General features: G+C 45.3%; 1 protein-coding gene across 3 annotated transcripts in view; it reads left to right on the forward strand.

Moving 5' to 3' along the window:
- glra1 (glycine receptor, alpha 1) overlaps nt 1–16,407 on the forward strand; it is a gene marked incomplete at both ends in the record, with an annotated part of 138,805 nt that overhangs the window by 21,922 nt on the left and 100,476 nt on the right. For 2 of the 3 annotated variants that reach the window (XM_083915558.1, XM_083915560.1), the window contains one exon: nt 15,715–15,839. In XM_083915558.1, coding sequence (XP_083771684.1) covers nt 15,715–15,839 — 125 coding nt within the window. Of the gene's footprint in view, nt 1–15,714; nt 15,840–16,134; nt 16,147–16,407 lie in introns of all 3 variants that reach the window. The other variant, XM_083915559.1, reaches the window with a different exon arrangement.

Here is a 16,407-nt window from a genome sequence, read left to right on the forward strand (position 1 = left end):
AAAGGTTACTGCTCAGTCAGTGAATCAACCTTAGAGGGTCGAACTGTTGGTGTTTCACAACTGTGTGTGACAATGCTTTTGTTGTTTGTGCCTGAGCAATGGAGCAGTAGGAGCCAATACAGTCCCATTGTTCAGTTAGGAGTTATAGTTTTGCTTTAACCACTTTGTGTCTTTTGTCTTTGTTGTTTGTTTGCCACTCTTTGGCTGTGTCGATCCGCACAAGAGTCTGGCTGTTTACGAAGCTAACGACTTTGCCACTTAGCTTAACGGTCATCATGGACCGAACACAGGGAGAGATAGGCTAGTGTGTGGCGAATTAACCTGCTTGGCCCAGCTTTAACATTAGCTAAAAGTAGCACTATGCTGTCGCCGAATTGCAAAACCGCTTTGTGAGTCTAAGGGCGCACTCACACTGTCCGTCCATCCCGTGCCCCGTGCTTTAGGGTACATGTCCTCCCCTCCCTCTCCCCCCGCGGGTCAGGCCCGTTTGTACTCACACTACCTGGGCCTCGGAGAATGCTTCTTGCTGCCTATACGTCATCACGCCGTAACACGTCACACGCATTGATGACGTCATGGCGATGCGTGGCTTTGTTTCCAGATCTTTCCGTAGACCTCGGAGTTTTTGTGCGTCTTGTCGACTGTTTTTGAATCTTTTCATCGACCAAATCTGCAGTAAACACTCCACCTCCGCATCACACCAACGTGAACCTTTCGCCGCCATTGATTTAAATGTCCGCGCAGGGTCCCTCCTTTTTTCTACGTCCCAACAGGCGCACAGGAAATGGCGTCAGAGTCGCCGTAGGCCTCGTGCTCGTGATCGTACACGTGCGCACGATCGTGCTCGTACACATGCAAACGTGCTTTACAAAAGCCGTGTGAGTGCGCCCTAAGTTAGCTAACTTTGCCAGCCTGCCCGCCTAACATTAGTTCGCTGATGGGTAGAGATACACCGGTTCGATACCCAATAATACACAGCAATACAGTTACAGCGATGTAGTCACTTCAATTCTAAGTATTTGCAACACCGGTTATGGTTTTATATTAAATTTTAAAACATCCGTTTGCAGTGCACTGTGTTATTTATTTATTTACTGCTGCTAATGTAAACTTTCTTTGTTATAATATTAAGTACATTTATATCTGTGTTAATGTTACCTTTTTTCAACAAGGCTTAATGTTTGTCTCAAGCCCGATGCTTTCACTCACATGGCGAGGTATGCGGTTCACTCATTCAACAGTAGTGCGATACCGTATCCAGTCTGATACGCTCAGCCTAGGCTTCAGTATCGGATTGGATCTGAACTGGATCGGTGCATCTCTACTGATAGGACAGGATTCAGCTATGTCAGAGTGGACTACTTTAAATGTAACATGGCTATTAATATTGAGCCCGGCGTCAAATACCGCTGCGTTTGGTACCGACATGTTGGGCTTTGAACTGTAAACCTCTCCGTGGTGATGGTGATATTAAACCCTCAGAGCAAGTGCTCCAGGATCGAGAGCGCCAAACTCTGTGTAAGGAGGCAGTTTTGCGTTGTGGATGGGTCACAGCATTTTTACCCAGGAGGCCGCGCTTCATGTCCCGTGTGTCGCTGTGGCTACATTACAAACCTGCATATTTTAACTCCACCCACGATCTTTTATGAACCCGAACCAAGTGGCTTTTGTTGCATCAACGTAACCACAGAGTTTACGCGTCTGTATGTGACGAGCTGGGATGATATTCTGCATTAGCCCTGTTGATTTCATTATTTAGGATCTAGTTTCTCGACTCAATCCAAGAGCTAAGGCGGTGTAAATTGCAATTTCATTTCTGGTGATACACTTGCCAATAATGGATCCTTCCAAGTTTGTTTTCCCACTTGTAAACAAATGCAGGCTCCCATTGATATAATATTGTGATATTAAATCAGTCAGCACATTTGCAATTGGTGAAAAGGCTTCGACACAAATCCCCTCCAAATGGCTGCTCACATTTGAATTTAGAGTGGCGACGTAAGTGAGGGTCTGCTGGCAAAATTGGCTCCTAAAACCTTTAATTTGGGTTCTCAACAGCTTCCACATCTGTTATCAGTCTCGTGCAATTATGAAAGCAACCAATGGATAAAACGTTTCCCAGTCTGCACTGATTTCTTCATTTGCATGCGTAGAGATGTCTAGACATGAAGGCTTAAACCAGGATTGATTTTGTTTAACACTAATCATTGCTTAGACATTCAGGTTAGTTATAAACACCGGCATTGGGGTGTTCTGTATTTCCAGACAATCCAGTCATTCATTCATTCTTTCATCTTCAACCGCTTGTCCCTGTCGGGGTCGCGGGGGGGCCTGAGCAGATCCCAGCTGACATCGTGAGGCGGGGTCCACCCTGGACAGGACGCCAGTCTATCACAGGACACATAAAGACGAACAGAGACAGACAACCATTCACACCTACGGGTGATTTAGAGTCATCAATGAACCGAACACCTGCACGTCTTTGGACTGTGGGAGGAAACCGGAGAACCCGGAGGAAACCCGCGCAGACACGGGGACAACATGCAAACTCCACACAGAAAGGCCCCAGCCGGGATTTGATAGTGCTGACCACCACACCACCGTCATGTATAATACAATCAATTGTCCTTATTGTAAATTCTGGTCACTCCAACCAGTATATGTAAGAAAAATGGGGAAAAAGGAAGAGATTTTGAGCTTTTGTCACTGCTTTTGTCACTGCTTTTGTCACTGCTTTTGTCACCTCTGCAGATTTAGTCTGAGAGATCGGATCATGTCGTATTTGTGGGTAAAATAAAAATCCATCTTAGGGTTTTGTTGTAGAGGCGTGCGTGACGACACAAAGTGCATCGTTGGCCCGCAGACATGTGACCTTCTGTCACCACAACAAGGGCGGCTGCAGGGAAGTCTGCGGATGACACACAGGACTGATGTATTTATTTATTTTTATCATTATTATTTTGGCAGCACACTACAGATATCATACCCTCAACTAAATTAAATCATGCCTAGAATACGGACGACCCGAGTGTGAATGAGTGCAGGGTTTTGTTTCGCTGCTTGGTTGTTCAGCTCCAAAGTTGGAGGCAGTGACGACAAGCAGGAAGACGTGCGTTCCCTTTGCTTCTCCTGTCTTAGGGCGCACTCACACTGTCCTTCTGCACCGCGACCCGGGCTTTAGGGTACTTGTCCCCCCTCCCTCTCCCCCCGCGCCCCAGCCCCGTTTGTACTCACACTACCTGGGCCTCGGAGAATGCTTCTTGCTGCCTATACGTCATCACGCCGTAACACGTCACACGCATTGATCGCGCGTGTGTGGCTTTGTTTCCAAATCTTTCCGTAGACCTCTGAGTTTTTGCGCATCTTTGTGCGTCGACTGTTTTTGAATCTTTTCATCGACCAAATCTGCAGTAAACACTCCACCTCCGCATCACACCAACGTGAACCTTTCACCGCCATTGTTGTTGTTGTTAAATGTCCGCGCATCGTCCGTCGTTCTATTTTCTATGTCCGAACAGGCGCACATACTGCTACCGCTGTAGGGCTCGTGCTCGTGCTCGTATACGTGCGCACGCTCGTGCTCGTACATGTGCAAACGGCTCCGCTAAAGCCCACCTCTTTCAAGCGGGCCGTGGGCGGAACGGTTGCACTCACACTGCTTAAACGTACTAGGCTTTAGCTGAAAAAACGGTTTTGGCCCGGTACAGAACGACAGTGTGAGTGCGCCCTTAGTTTGCACTTCCTTGATTGTTTTCCTCACCTCCTCTCCTCGGCTCTCTGTCCCAATCGCCTCAGGCCTTTCTCTCAAAAGTGACATCCCAGACACCTCTGACTTGACTTTGATAAAACTTCGAGGTGTGACACACACACGCTCTGTGCACTGGCATTTATACGATTACCCACTTAATTTGACTAAAGGTCAGAGTGTCACACTTTGAAAGGCCACAGATGTTGTTGTTGACGTACTGTATCTGGACTCTTATTGGCCCGAAGCCTGCCTCTATCAGCTTGTTTATTTCTTCCAGATTTATCTATTTTCTCAGACTGAATCATGAGGCAGCAGAATGAGTCACAACCCCTCGTACACTACATGAGTATTTGTCACTCAGTCCCTCCAACTGTGTTTTTCCCCTCTGTGACTTACACGGTCACAAGCCTCGATTCATTCACTGAAACAGACAAACTCATATGAATTCTTCCGTGTTTCTATGCAGCATGGAAAAGTATGGAATTTCATCATCTCATCTCATCTTCAGCCTCTTATCCAGGGTCAGGTCGCGGGGGCAGCAGCTTTAGTAGGGGACCCCAAACTTCCCTTTCCCGGGCCACATTAACCAGCTCTAACTGGGGGATCCTGAGGCGTTCCCAGACCAGTGTGGAGATCTAATCTCTCCACCTGGTCCTGGGTCTTCCCCGAGGCCTCCTCCCAGCTGGACGTGCCTGGAACACCTCCCTAGGAAGGGGGCATCCTTAATTTTAATAATTTCCAGGTATGGTGGTTAGCACTGTCGCCTCACAGCAAGAGATTCCTGGTTCAAATCCCAGCTGGGGCCCTTCTGTGTGGAGTTTGCATGTTCTCCCCGTGTCTGCGTGGGTTTTCCCCGGGTTCTCTGGTTTCCTTCCACAGTCCAAAGACGTGCAGGAACCCTGATTCCTTTAGTGTAGGATACTTTACAAATAAGAAAGCCAAGCTGCCGCATACACATATTCAAATCTACAAATCTTGCACAGAAATAATAATAATACTTCAAAGACACATCATGATGGATGTGTCCCTCCAAAGGTTTTCACTGTTACACAGTAAAAAAACAGATCCAATGATATAAAGAATCAGAAAAAGTCATTAAGTGCGCTACAGGCTAACAAAAGGTACATGGTTAACAAATCAACCATCAGTGTAACATTCATCAAAATCAGAACCACTGCGGCATAATTATCTGATTTATGATCCTATGATCTATTATCGGTTCACTTAAGCATTGCAGCCCGATCACCAACACCATCAGTCACCATGGTTATAATCTAATTATCTGTGTTATGATTTATGATCATTACAACATCATCAGCGTCACCCTCACCATCATTTTAACAGCCAGAGACGGAAAGAGAGGGCACGGCCTCATCCGTCAGCTGTGGACGCGGAGTGAGACATCATTTATTCCCTTAAAGCTGAATTATAATAACATCAGTTACACTTTTAAAAAGTAGCAGCGATGTAGCTGTGTCTGCTAATAGTTTAAGTGTTATAGATAAAAACAACAACGTATCTTTGCTGGAGTTAATCCTCCTGGCTTCAGAAGTGAACCTCTGCCCCCCACTAACAGGAAAACAGATTATCTCAACCCCACATAGACCTGTAGATGCACTGTATGCTGGCAAGGGGTTTAATGTTTTTGATATCTAAATATTTTACCATAATATACGTTGGTTAGCACTGTCGCCTCACAGCGAGAGGGTTCCAGGTTCGCATCCCGGCTGGGGCCCTTCTGTGTGGAGTTTGCATGTTCTCCCCGTGTCTGCGTGGGTTTTCTCCGGGTTCTCCGGTTTCCTCCCACAGTCCAAAGACGTGCAGGTGTTCGGTTCATTGATGACTCTAAATCACCCGTAGGTGTGAATGGTTGTCTCTCTGTTCGTCTCTATGTGCCCTGTGATAGACTGGCGTCCTGTCCAGGGTGGACCCCGCCTCACGCCCGATGTCAGGTGGGATCGGCTCCATCCCCCCTGCGACCCCCGACAGAGACAAGAGGTTGAAGATGAATGACCGATGATAACCGTAAGCCCCACAGCTAAGCAAGTGGGACTGCGCTGTGGTGTTGAAACAGAGAGATCGAACACGTCGTGCTTTCTCAGCCTGCTCGCTTTCCGTGGTTGTAAAAAGAAGTTTCAGCTTTAATTCCACTTCCTGCAGGTACCGCCTACTGATTTGGAGTCATCGCTGTGAAAGCTCTGATTAACACAAATAAATAATGCTTTGTTTGTGATGACGGTTCAGTCCAATGTGCTCCAGACACCGTGGATTTTGACGTGTCCTCTGACTCCCCCCACCCCCCCGTGACCCGTAGGAAACAGCATTGTCAGACAGGCGCTGCACGATGTCGGATGATGTCTTTTGAAGAAAATCATTTGAAATTAACCATTATTATAATTAGACTATAATGGCCTCTGGTTTCTGCTACTGCTACCCACTGTCGGCCCGAGAGTGAGTGACTATGTGCCTATAATTTTTGCGGTGTGCTCTGCAGAGTCGGCACTATTCGGCCCATCGTTGGTTGTTTTCCGTCAAGTCATCTCGTTGAATCAGCCGCAGAAATCACCGTGATTGGCAGCTCAGTCAGTGCACAACAGGAGAAACGGAAGTGAGGAATGTAAACAAACGGCCAAAGTCAAGAGGCTGTAAGCTCTTGAGCAGAAAGGGTTTGTAGTTGTTAGTGTTATGGTTCTCTCATGCACAGTAAATATCATTGAGGTTTGTTGTTAATGTGCTAGCTAGCGTCTTGAATCCGTCCTGTCGGTTTTCTAACGATGAATACAGAGTACCGGCCCCTGCTAGTGCAACCTTTCGGGGTGAGACACAGGAGATGTAAGGCGACTCAAAGGTCGGCCTTCGTCGCCACTAGTTCTTTGAAGGCTCGGTGTGCCCTTTCCTTGGGTTGACTATTTTATACATCCAGCAATCATGGAGAAACACTTATTTGTGTGTGTTTTTTTCTGACCACCTGTGAATCTCCAACATTTCATTTCCTTTGGTCACCGATTTCACTGCAGGGCTCCAGACTACGACCAAATGGCCGCATTTTGCCACCAAAAATTTGAACGTGCATGACTGAATTTTACATCTGATCGTGCATGTGCGACCAGATATCATTCATTCATTCATCTTCAACCGCTTGTCCCTGTCGGAGTCGCGGAGGGCTGGAGCCGATCTCAGCTGACATTGGGCGTGAGGCGGGGTCCACCCTGGAGAGGACGCCAGTCTGTCACAGGGCACATAGAGACGAACAGAGACAGACAACCATTCACACCTACGGGTGATTTAGAGTCACCAATGAACCGAACACCTGCACGTCTTTGGACTGTGGGAGGAAACCGGAGAACCCGGAGAAAACCCACGCAGACACGGGGACAACATGCAAACTCCACACAGAAGGGCCCCAGCTGGGATGCGAACCTGGAGCCTTCTCGCTGTGAGGCGACAGTGCTAACCTATATGTGTAGCCCTTATATAATCTACATTAATATGTAAGTGACTTCACACCAATACTTTTCCCACGAGTACTGTAGGCTACACCGCGGCTAACACAAACGCTAATCAAAGACACCTGCAGCACCACAGTTCTGCTAAAATTACGGTCCGTGTGGCCACAGCGCTCCGAAAAGCTAGCCTGGAGTCCTGCACTGGAAACGGCATTGTGCCTTAAAACCAAAACAATGAGCTAAAAGAGGCTGAACAGCTCCATGGAAATGTAGAGTTGGTGATAATTCTTTTTAGCATAACTCATATAAATGGCATTTGATTCATTGTTAATATAGGCCTACTGTAAAAATCTGATTTACTGCAGCTTTACCCAATAGTGTGTTTTTAGTCTCCTCAACATCATTATCATTCACGAGACATAGAACCACAACGGTGTAATTTTACTTACAGCAGAGTCATCAATATCCCCAGTTATGGTCATTATAATGTCATTATCAGGCTGATGATTTATAGCTGTTTATAACATCATCAGCGCCGACGCTGTTTAACGCCGCAGACAGACGGAGACTGCATGGCTGGGTCCGACATTGGTAGCTGCCTCCGGGGTGTGTGTGTGTGTGTGTGAGTGTGTGTGAGTGTGTGTGTGTGAGTGACGAGGAGGTCATGTGACTCTGCAGGCAGCTTGTCCAGTGACCTGACAGGCAGGGTGACCCGAGCGGCTGGTAACAGCGTGGATGGAGACAGCAGCCAAATTTCATTTATTGCTCTCCTTCTTCTCCTCCTCCTCCTCCTCCTCTTCCCCCTTACACACACACACACACACACACACACACACACACACACACACACACACACACACACACACACACACACACACACACACACACACACACACACACACACACACACACACAATCTTGCTTTACCCTCCTCCCATTGTCTTCTCTGTGGCCCGCCATGATTTGTTTTTTAATGCTTTTCACTGATGAGGGCGAGTTTCTTGGAAGGTCGGTGTGTGTGTGTGTGTGTGTGTGTGTGTGTGTCTGTCTGTCTGTGTGTGTGTGTGTGTGCATGTGTGCATATACAATTATTCGTGTGTGTTGACTTGTGTGTACGTGGGTGTCATACCGCTTTCTATACCTGCGTGCGTGTGTGTGCGCGTGTGCGTGTGTCTGCGTGTGTGTGTCTGCATGTGTGTGTGTGTGCGTGTGTGTGTGTGTTATCCTGCAGCGTCTTTCGTACATGAATACACCATGAGACAAGAACTAACAAGGGACTGGCCCCGCTCTACTCTGTCTTCCGATCACGGCCGCTCCATAATTTGCGTTTTCACGCGGGCGGAGTTTGATTCTTATCAGCACTTTCCTGATAAAGCGACAGCGCCGACTGCATTACGTGTTTATGAATCGCTAATGACGCTATTTATCACGCCGCACGTCACAGTTCACCACATTGAAAGTCACGGTTAGCGGTTTTACATATAGAAGGTGAGAATTTGAGCCTGATCGACCGTTTCATCCGTCATTTTAATATCTGAGAGATTAATGCGGGGGTGCCCTCCTCCCCCACGCTCAACAGGAGTTACAACTAATGGCTGAGTCATTGTCATTCTCACCACTTCAAACTTATCTGCGTTGCTCTACCGGGCGCTTATGGAAAAGTCAGCAGCTGGTTTCGGCAACTTTCTGAACTCTCATTCATCTCATGTTCATCCGCTTATCCGGGGTCGGGTTGTGGGGGCAGCAGCTTTAGCAGGGGACCCCAAACTTCCCTTTCCCGGGCCACATTAACCAGCTCTAACTGGGGGATCCTGAGGCGTTGCAAGGCCAGTGTGGTGATCTAGTCTCTCCACCTGGTCCTGGGTCTTCCCCGAGGCCTCCTCCCAGCTGGACGTGCCTGGAACACCTCCCTAGGGAGGCGCCCAGGTTTCATCCTTACCAGGTGATCCTGAACCACCTCAACTGGCTCCTTTCAACGCAAAGGAGCAGCGGCTCTACTCCGAGTTCCTCGCGGATGCTGAACTTCTCCCCCTCTCTCTAAGGGAGATCTTTTTTCTGAACTTTAAAAGCTCGAGCAAACAACAAAAAAAAGAAAAGTCAGATCCAGTTCATGTTGTTCCCTCCTGTAGCCTGAGTTCAACTTTCTCAGGAGGAAATAATTTCAATCATTGATACCCCGAGCCGAGCTGAGAGGATGTCGTCCTGATGCCTGAGACCGACTGCTGCTTCACTGGACGTCTGAGTGCTGCAAAGTGAAAATGTTCCAGCCTCCAAGATGAATTATTCCTCATCAACACAAGTCCGTAACTTCGTCTCACTCCGTGAAAGTTTGGCTCGGGTGGAAACAAAATCAAAAATTGATGTCGGGGGAGAAGGAAAAAAAACAACCCTATTAGGCTTTGGATAATTTTTTCATACACAATATTACGTTTTAATGAGTCGTGTTTGGACTCAAGTGTTCAAAGAGGATTCTGATCAGCAAAGTGAATGAGAAGCAAGCTGAGTTTAAAACAAGTGACACGTTGTTGCCGCTCCGACTTCTTCTCCCCATGCTTTAACAATGATTACTTCCTGTCATGGGCGACACAGTGGTGTGGTGGTTAGCACTGTCGCCCCACAGCAAGAGGGTTCGGCTGGGGGCCCTTCTGTGTGGAGTTTGCATGTTGTCCCCGTGTCTGCGTGGGTTTTCTCCGGGTTCTCCGGTTTCCTCCCACAGTCCAAAGACGTGCAGGTGTTCGGTTCATTGATGACTCTAAATCACCCATAGGTGTGAATGGTTGTCTGTCTCTGTTCGTCTCTATGTGTCCTGTGATAGACTGGCGTCCTGTCCAGGGTGTACCCCGCCTCACGCCTGATGTCAGCTGGGATCGGCTCCAGCACCCCCCGCGACCCCGACCCTGGGATAAGCGGTTGAAGATGAATGAATGAATGAATTAAATTTAAATGCTATGATAACAGTAATAGTAATTAAATTAAATAAAAAACTACATTAAAAATAGATTAAAAACACAAAACAACAACATTTATGATAATAAACTAAATTTTAATGCTACAATAACAGTAATAAAACAAAACAAACTACATAAAAGAACAGATTAAAAACACAAAACAACATAAATAATGGTAATAAACTAAATTTAAATGCTATAATAACAGTAATAGTAATTAAATTAAATAAAAAACTACATTAAAAATAGATTAAAATACAAAACAACAACATTTATGATAACAAAACTAAATTTTAATACAAAACAAACAAAACAAACCCCATGAAAGAACAGATTAAAATCACAAAACAACAATAAAAATAGGATTGATCAAATAAACATAAATGTAATAAAGTACGGAGATGAAATATTATTAATAAAGCCCAAAAAAAGCCCATTCTCATTGAAAAGCCACACGATGAAGGACAGAGCGTTCCTCCTGTGTGTCGTTGGTGGAAAAGCTCATTGTGAAGCCGCAGTCGAACGCACCGGGTCAGTGCAGCGGCTTATTTATAGCCCAGATCACACTTCTCTCTCCGGGCGCAGCGAGAAATGATGCAATCAAATACAAACGGCACTACAAGTGGCTGCTAATGCAGTTCCACTGTAAGGCCACGGGTCAGTTCAGTCCGCGCTCAGACGGAAGTCACTGCCGGTTCACTTTCACCTCAACTCAAGCGGCAAAGTATTTCATTGTGAATCCCCGAGACTGGCCTCTTTAGAAATGCTCGCACGGCCTCGAACACGGGAACTAAAAGCAACATGAATAACTGATAATCACACGGTTTCACCTGAACGAGCGGGAGAGTGGATCAAAGTGAGTCATAACAATGAAACAGAAAACCTTTCGCGTGTCTAAGATCACAAGTTTGGTGAATCTGAGGGTTTGAACACACTGTAGTACGTTTGGAAGTGTGTGTTGTTGTACTTTTATGTGTTAGACCGTCAGTTTGAGGACATTTTGAAAAAACATGAACAGTTTTTTGTAGAAAATCCGACCATTTTGGAAATTCTGAATGTTTGGTTCAAATAGATAAATAGATAGATGGATGGATGGATAGATAGATGGATGGATGGATGGATAGATAGATAGATGGATGGATGGATGGATGGATGGATGGATGGATAGATAGATGGATAGATGGATAGATGGATAGATGGATAGATAGATGGATAGATGGATAGATAGATGGATAGATAGATAGATGGATGGATGGATGGATGGATGGATGGATGGATAGATAACTTAATTTATCCTGAGGGGAAATGAGGTCATCGTAGCAGCGGTACAAAACAGTCAGAAGCACAAAATATAAAATGCAAAATATGAACTACAATAAAATAAAAGTACAGTATCACAGATAAACACTATATTATAATGTGCTCTGTGAATTTTAATGTGAAAGAGAGAGAAAGGTGCATTTCAGTGATAGGTCACTTTGAGTAGTGTGAGTTTATTCCCTGAGCGTTGTTGTGCAGCATCGTAGAGTCTGATGGCAGCAGGTAGGAACTGTTTCCTGTGCCGTCTTTAAGCAGCCAGGTTGAATGAGTCTGCTGCTGAAGCTGCTCTGAAGCTCGTCCAGGGTTTCATGGAGGGGACGAGAGACATCGTCCATGATCACCAGCAGTTTTGCATCCTGTGCTCCACCACCTCCTCCAGGGTGACGAGCTTAGAGCCAACAACAGACCCTGCCTTCTTTAGGAGTTTGTTCAGTGTGTTCGCGTCTTTTGCTTTGATGCCTGCGCCCCAGGACACCACAGAAGAAGGTGGTGCTCGCGACAACAGACTGATAAAACATCTGAAGCATCCGGTTGCAGACATTGAAGGACCTGAGCCTCCTCAGGAAGTAATGCCGGCTCAGGCCCTTCTTGTAGACTGCCTGTGTGTTTGCGGTCCACTCCAGTTTGTTGGCCAGCACCACACCCAGGTACTTGTAGGAGTCCACAATGTTTATGTCCTCTGTTCTAGAAGACAATTCTTTTTAACACTGAATATCTTTTGGAAATGAAAGACTTTTGTTTGGGACAAGGATTAAGGATCAGATTTTTGGGTTTATGGTTAAAGTTTCAGTCGAAGTGAGGGATCGCACTTTTTCGATGAAGTTCCTCACAAGTCCAGTATAAACATAAATGCATGTGTGTGAAAGGAATGAACCATATTGAGTATTTGGAGTCGATATTGACATTTACTGTATGCAACAAGTTCGATATGTTTTATAATTGTGGTATATTGGTTGCCGTGACCATTCGCGTGGTAACTAGGGAACCAATTAGTGAGCTTTCATCTTTATTTCCTATTATTTCAAAATGTTTCTTAGGGGAATAATTCACGTACTGTGGTTCGATCCATCGTCAGTGTGTATCGTGTGTGTGTCGGTCTGTTTGCTCGTGTGTGGAGTGTTATTGACTGTTAGTCATCGTACGGCTGTGGGCTTGAGGCCCTGTGGGGGTTTGACATTACGCGGAGAGCGTCTAACGAGCATGATGGTTCTAATAAGGTAAAGAAGTCAACTGTGCAAATACCACGGCCTTATTGTAAAATCAATGTGGCGCTCGGCGGGACACGGAGCTGGTTAAGTGAATTAGAGCATTAGTTTGAATAACTACTACAAGAAGAGGAAGTGTGTGTAACAACCACTAATGCATCACACTCTTGTCAGCAGGGACTGTAAAAGTTCACTTTTAATTATTCACTGTTCAATTAAATCAAATCAAACTAAATTAAATTAGACGATGATGAATGAATCTTATTTGAAGCCCTGGTGCAGGACAGGTCTTGCCCTTTGCAAAGTGCATGCTGGGATATCCTCCAGGAATAAAGGGATATAAAAAAATGATTGAATGGCATTTAAGAATTTATACGAACCCCATTTTAGTGAAAATGAATAAAAATATTCCACTGTTTAGGATAGTTATGCTCTTAGGGCGCACTCACACTGTGCCTCCGTCCCGTGTCCCCGTGCTTTAGGGCCCTTGTCCCCCCCTCCAGGCCCGTTTGTCCTCACACTACCTGGGCCTCGGAGAATGCTTCTTACTGCCTATACGTCATCACGCCGTAACACGTCACACGCATTGATGACGTCATGGCGTGTGTGTGGCTTTGTTTCCAAATCTTTCCGTAGACCTCTGAGTTTTTGTGCGTCTTGTCGACTGTTTTTGAATCTTTTCATCGACCAAATCTGCAGTAAACACTCCACCTCCGCATCACACCAACGTGAACCTTTCGCCGCCATTGTTTTAAATGTCCGCGCATGGTCCCTCCTTCTTTTTTCTATGTCCCAACAGGCGCACAGGAAATGACCTCAGAACCGCCGTGGGCCTCGTGCTCGTACATGTGCGCACGCTCATGCTCGTACATGTGCATCCGTGCTTTACAAAAGCCCACCTCTCCCAAACGGGACGTGGCCGTGACTCGCACTGGTCAAATGAACTAGACTTTAGCCGTGGAACGTGTTTGGGCACGGTACGGATGGACAGTGTGAGTTCACCCTCAAAATACAATAAATCAATTCTGACTTAGACATAAAGTTAATACTGGGTACTGAAAACCTCAAAATTAAAAGTAAAACAGACCGCAGACAGTTTCTTCCCCCTCGGGGGTTAAACACCTGTCAGTCAAGATCATGACCTGCAGTATTTCATATTGAGGTCTGGCGAGACGGTGTCCCTGAAGCCTCTTAAGGTGTTAAAGAGGCAAAAGACGGATCAGATTATATTTAACAAATGAGGCGACTTGCCCATGAAAGGGATGCTTGTGTTATTGATATTGTATTCAGTTCATCTAACGATCATGTTTGGGTAAAAGACCACTGAGTCTTTGAAATGCGACTTATAAATAAAGCTGGATACAGGGAACACACAAATACACTTTTCATCCGGAAAAAAGCCTTGAAATTCAAGGACTTAGTTTACTTTCGAACGGCACAATTTATGTTTAAAATAAAGAATAATCAATTCACCATTCGGATTCAGAACCTGTTTCAGGAAAGGGAAAGTACCGATCTGCTGAGAGGGCGAGACGTGCTAACAAAGCCCAGTGTTAGAACAAACGCAAACATGTATTTCTGTTGTTGGAGTGAATGTTTGGATAATTTGGCCATAGATTTAAAAGTCTGCAGAACATTAATTTACTTTAAAACTGTCCTCAAGAGGAACATGATTCAAACATACGTTGATTGTGTTTGCTGACAGCAGCAATAAATTAATTATTAGACATTTTCATTTGACCTGTGTGTAGCTGCTGCCTAAGTTTATGTATTTTAAAGGGTAGGCATTATAAGCATTAGCTTCTGCCTATTCCCTTTTTTCAGACCTTATACATTTATTTTTTGTGTTTGTCATGAAATGTCTGAAAATAAACTAAACTGAACTGAACTGAAATGATGGAATGCAAGCCTGCCCTTTGGTTTTTTGAACACACATCGGTCCAATGGAGCCCCATGAAATAGTATTATTAAGTTTCCGTTCACTGTACATATAACTACAGAAAGTAATGCACTGACATTTATATGTTATCCACGTATTTATTACTGTAAAAGTTCTGTTTCCGGAGAAAAGACGGAAATGATATGACGACATAAGCTCAACTCTGAAGAACTAAACCAACGCAAAACCTTTTCTCTCATCCCAACCAAGTCGATCTGGTGCCTGAACTCAAGCGTCACCTTTTGTTGTCTCAACTTGTCACTGTCCTTTTCTGGTCGCTAGAATTTCATAATTCATGAGATATTTCGCAAGATATCAAGCGAACCTTTTGATGAGAACACGTTGCATTCTTATTTCCTTCATGTGATTTATTGCCATTTGATGTTCATGTGGGACATTGAACAGTAAGAGACCAGTGTTAAATGTGTTTCATGCTGCATGTGGTCAGCGTGGTCGGTGATCATGTGTCGTGTCCTGGTCATCTGTTCGCGACAAGTATGAATGACCAGACTTTTGCGGGGACCATACCATACCGTCCGCACCGAGCTGAGCACAAGAAGCAGGGAACGGGTGTGTAAAGCAGTGGTCTATGAGTTCTGGAGTGAAAGGAAGTTTGATTTGATAAGAGGGGTACTGTGGAAAGACGGGATTGTTTGAGCATTGGGACTTTATTGGTTGACCTTTTTGGATGAATCCACTAGGGCAGTATCAGGCCACCGGTGATGTGCTGGTCATGGAGGTCAGGTGCACATTTCGCGGTATCTTTAATGAGAATTGAGGTTGTTTTGAGCTGTTTAAACAAAAAAACCCACGCAGTAGTTTTGTCCAGAGAGGACATTTCATATGATCTGTCTGGTGTTAGGCCTCTGTGACCTCTAACCCTCATCTCTCTTAGGTGCTTGTTTCACTGCCAAGCAGCTGCTGTAGATGATGAATTGGTTTGGATGTGAAACTCAACAACGAATACGAAGAATGTCGACGTGTTATGACTGCAATCCAATCTCGCAATTCATCTTTCCGCCTGTCAGAAGTTCTCTTTCTCATGCAATGTGATCACTGCTTTGCATACAACACTTTCTCCAACCAAATGTACCCTTGTGTCTTCCAGCCTGGCAGCATCGAAAGAAGCTGCGGCGAGGAAAGCTGCCTCCCCGATGCCGCCCTCCGAGTTCCTGGACAAACTCATGGGCAAAGTGTCGGGTTACGACGCCAGAATTCGACCGAATTTTAAAGGTAGGAGCTGCCGCCAAGACTCAGTCGGATAAGACAGGAATGTAGCCAAGCAATATCTTGACACTGTAACGTGTTGTTTCTGCATTTCACTACCTTCTCTAAATGCCTTTTAATCAAGGTTGTCACCGAGGAAAGGTTTGTATTCACTTGTTTAATTGAAAAGATTGAATTTAATGAATTAGAAGCAGAAAAGTTTATATAGAGATGTTTCCAAAATTCTGTTGCTTTGTGTTTAGTCATCTCAATGTTTTTGGGTGTTCTCAATTTGTCGATCTCTTTCATTTGCCCTTTGCAGTGTACAACAAAGGTAATTCTGCCCATTGCTCAACTTGTTTACCGTAGAATAAGCCTATTCCAGGTGTTAGACCCCGAGAACCCATTTCCTTATCTTACAAACCTCTGTCCCTGCACTTTTAAAAACCCAATCAGACTGTGAATCAGCATTCCCATGAAGATATCATAGGATTTCTAGTTATCATGGTGCTAGTTGGCTACATTCCTTGGTATCCACACTGTATCCCGAGTGCTTGTTTTGGTGGTCAAGGTAATGTGCCTCTCTGCCACCAGT

The sequence above is a fragment of the Echiichthys vipera genome, assembly GCF_963691815.1.
Source record: "Echiichthys vipera genome assembly, chromosome: 6".
Taxonomy (NCBI): domain Eukaryota; kingdom Metazoa; phylum Chordata; class Actinopteri; order Perciformes; family Trachinidae; genus Echiichthys; species Echiichthys vipera.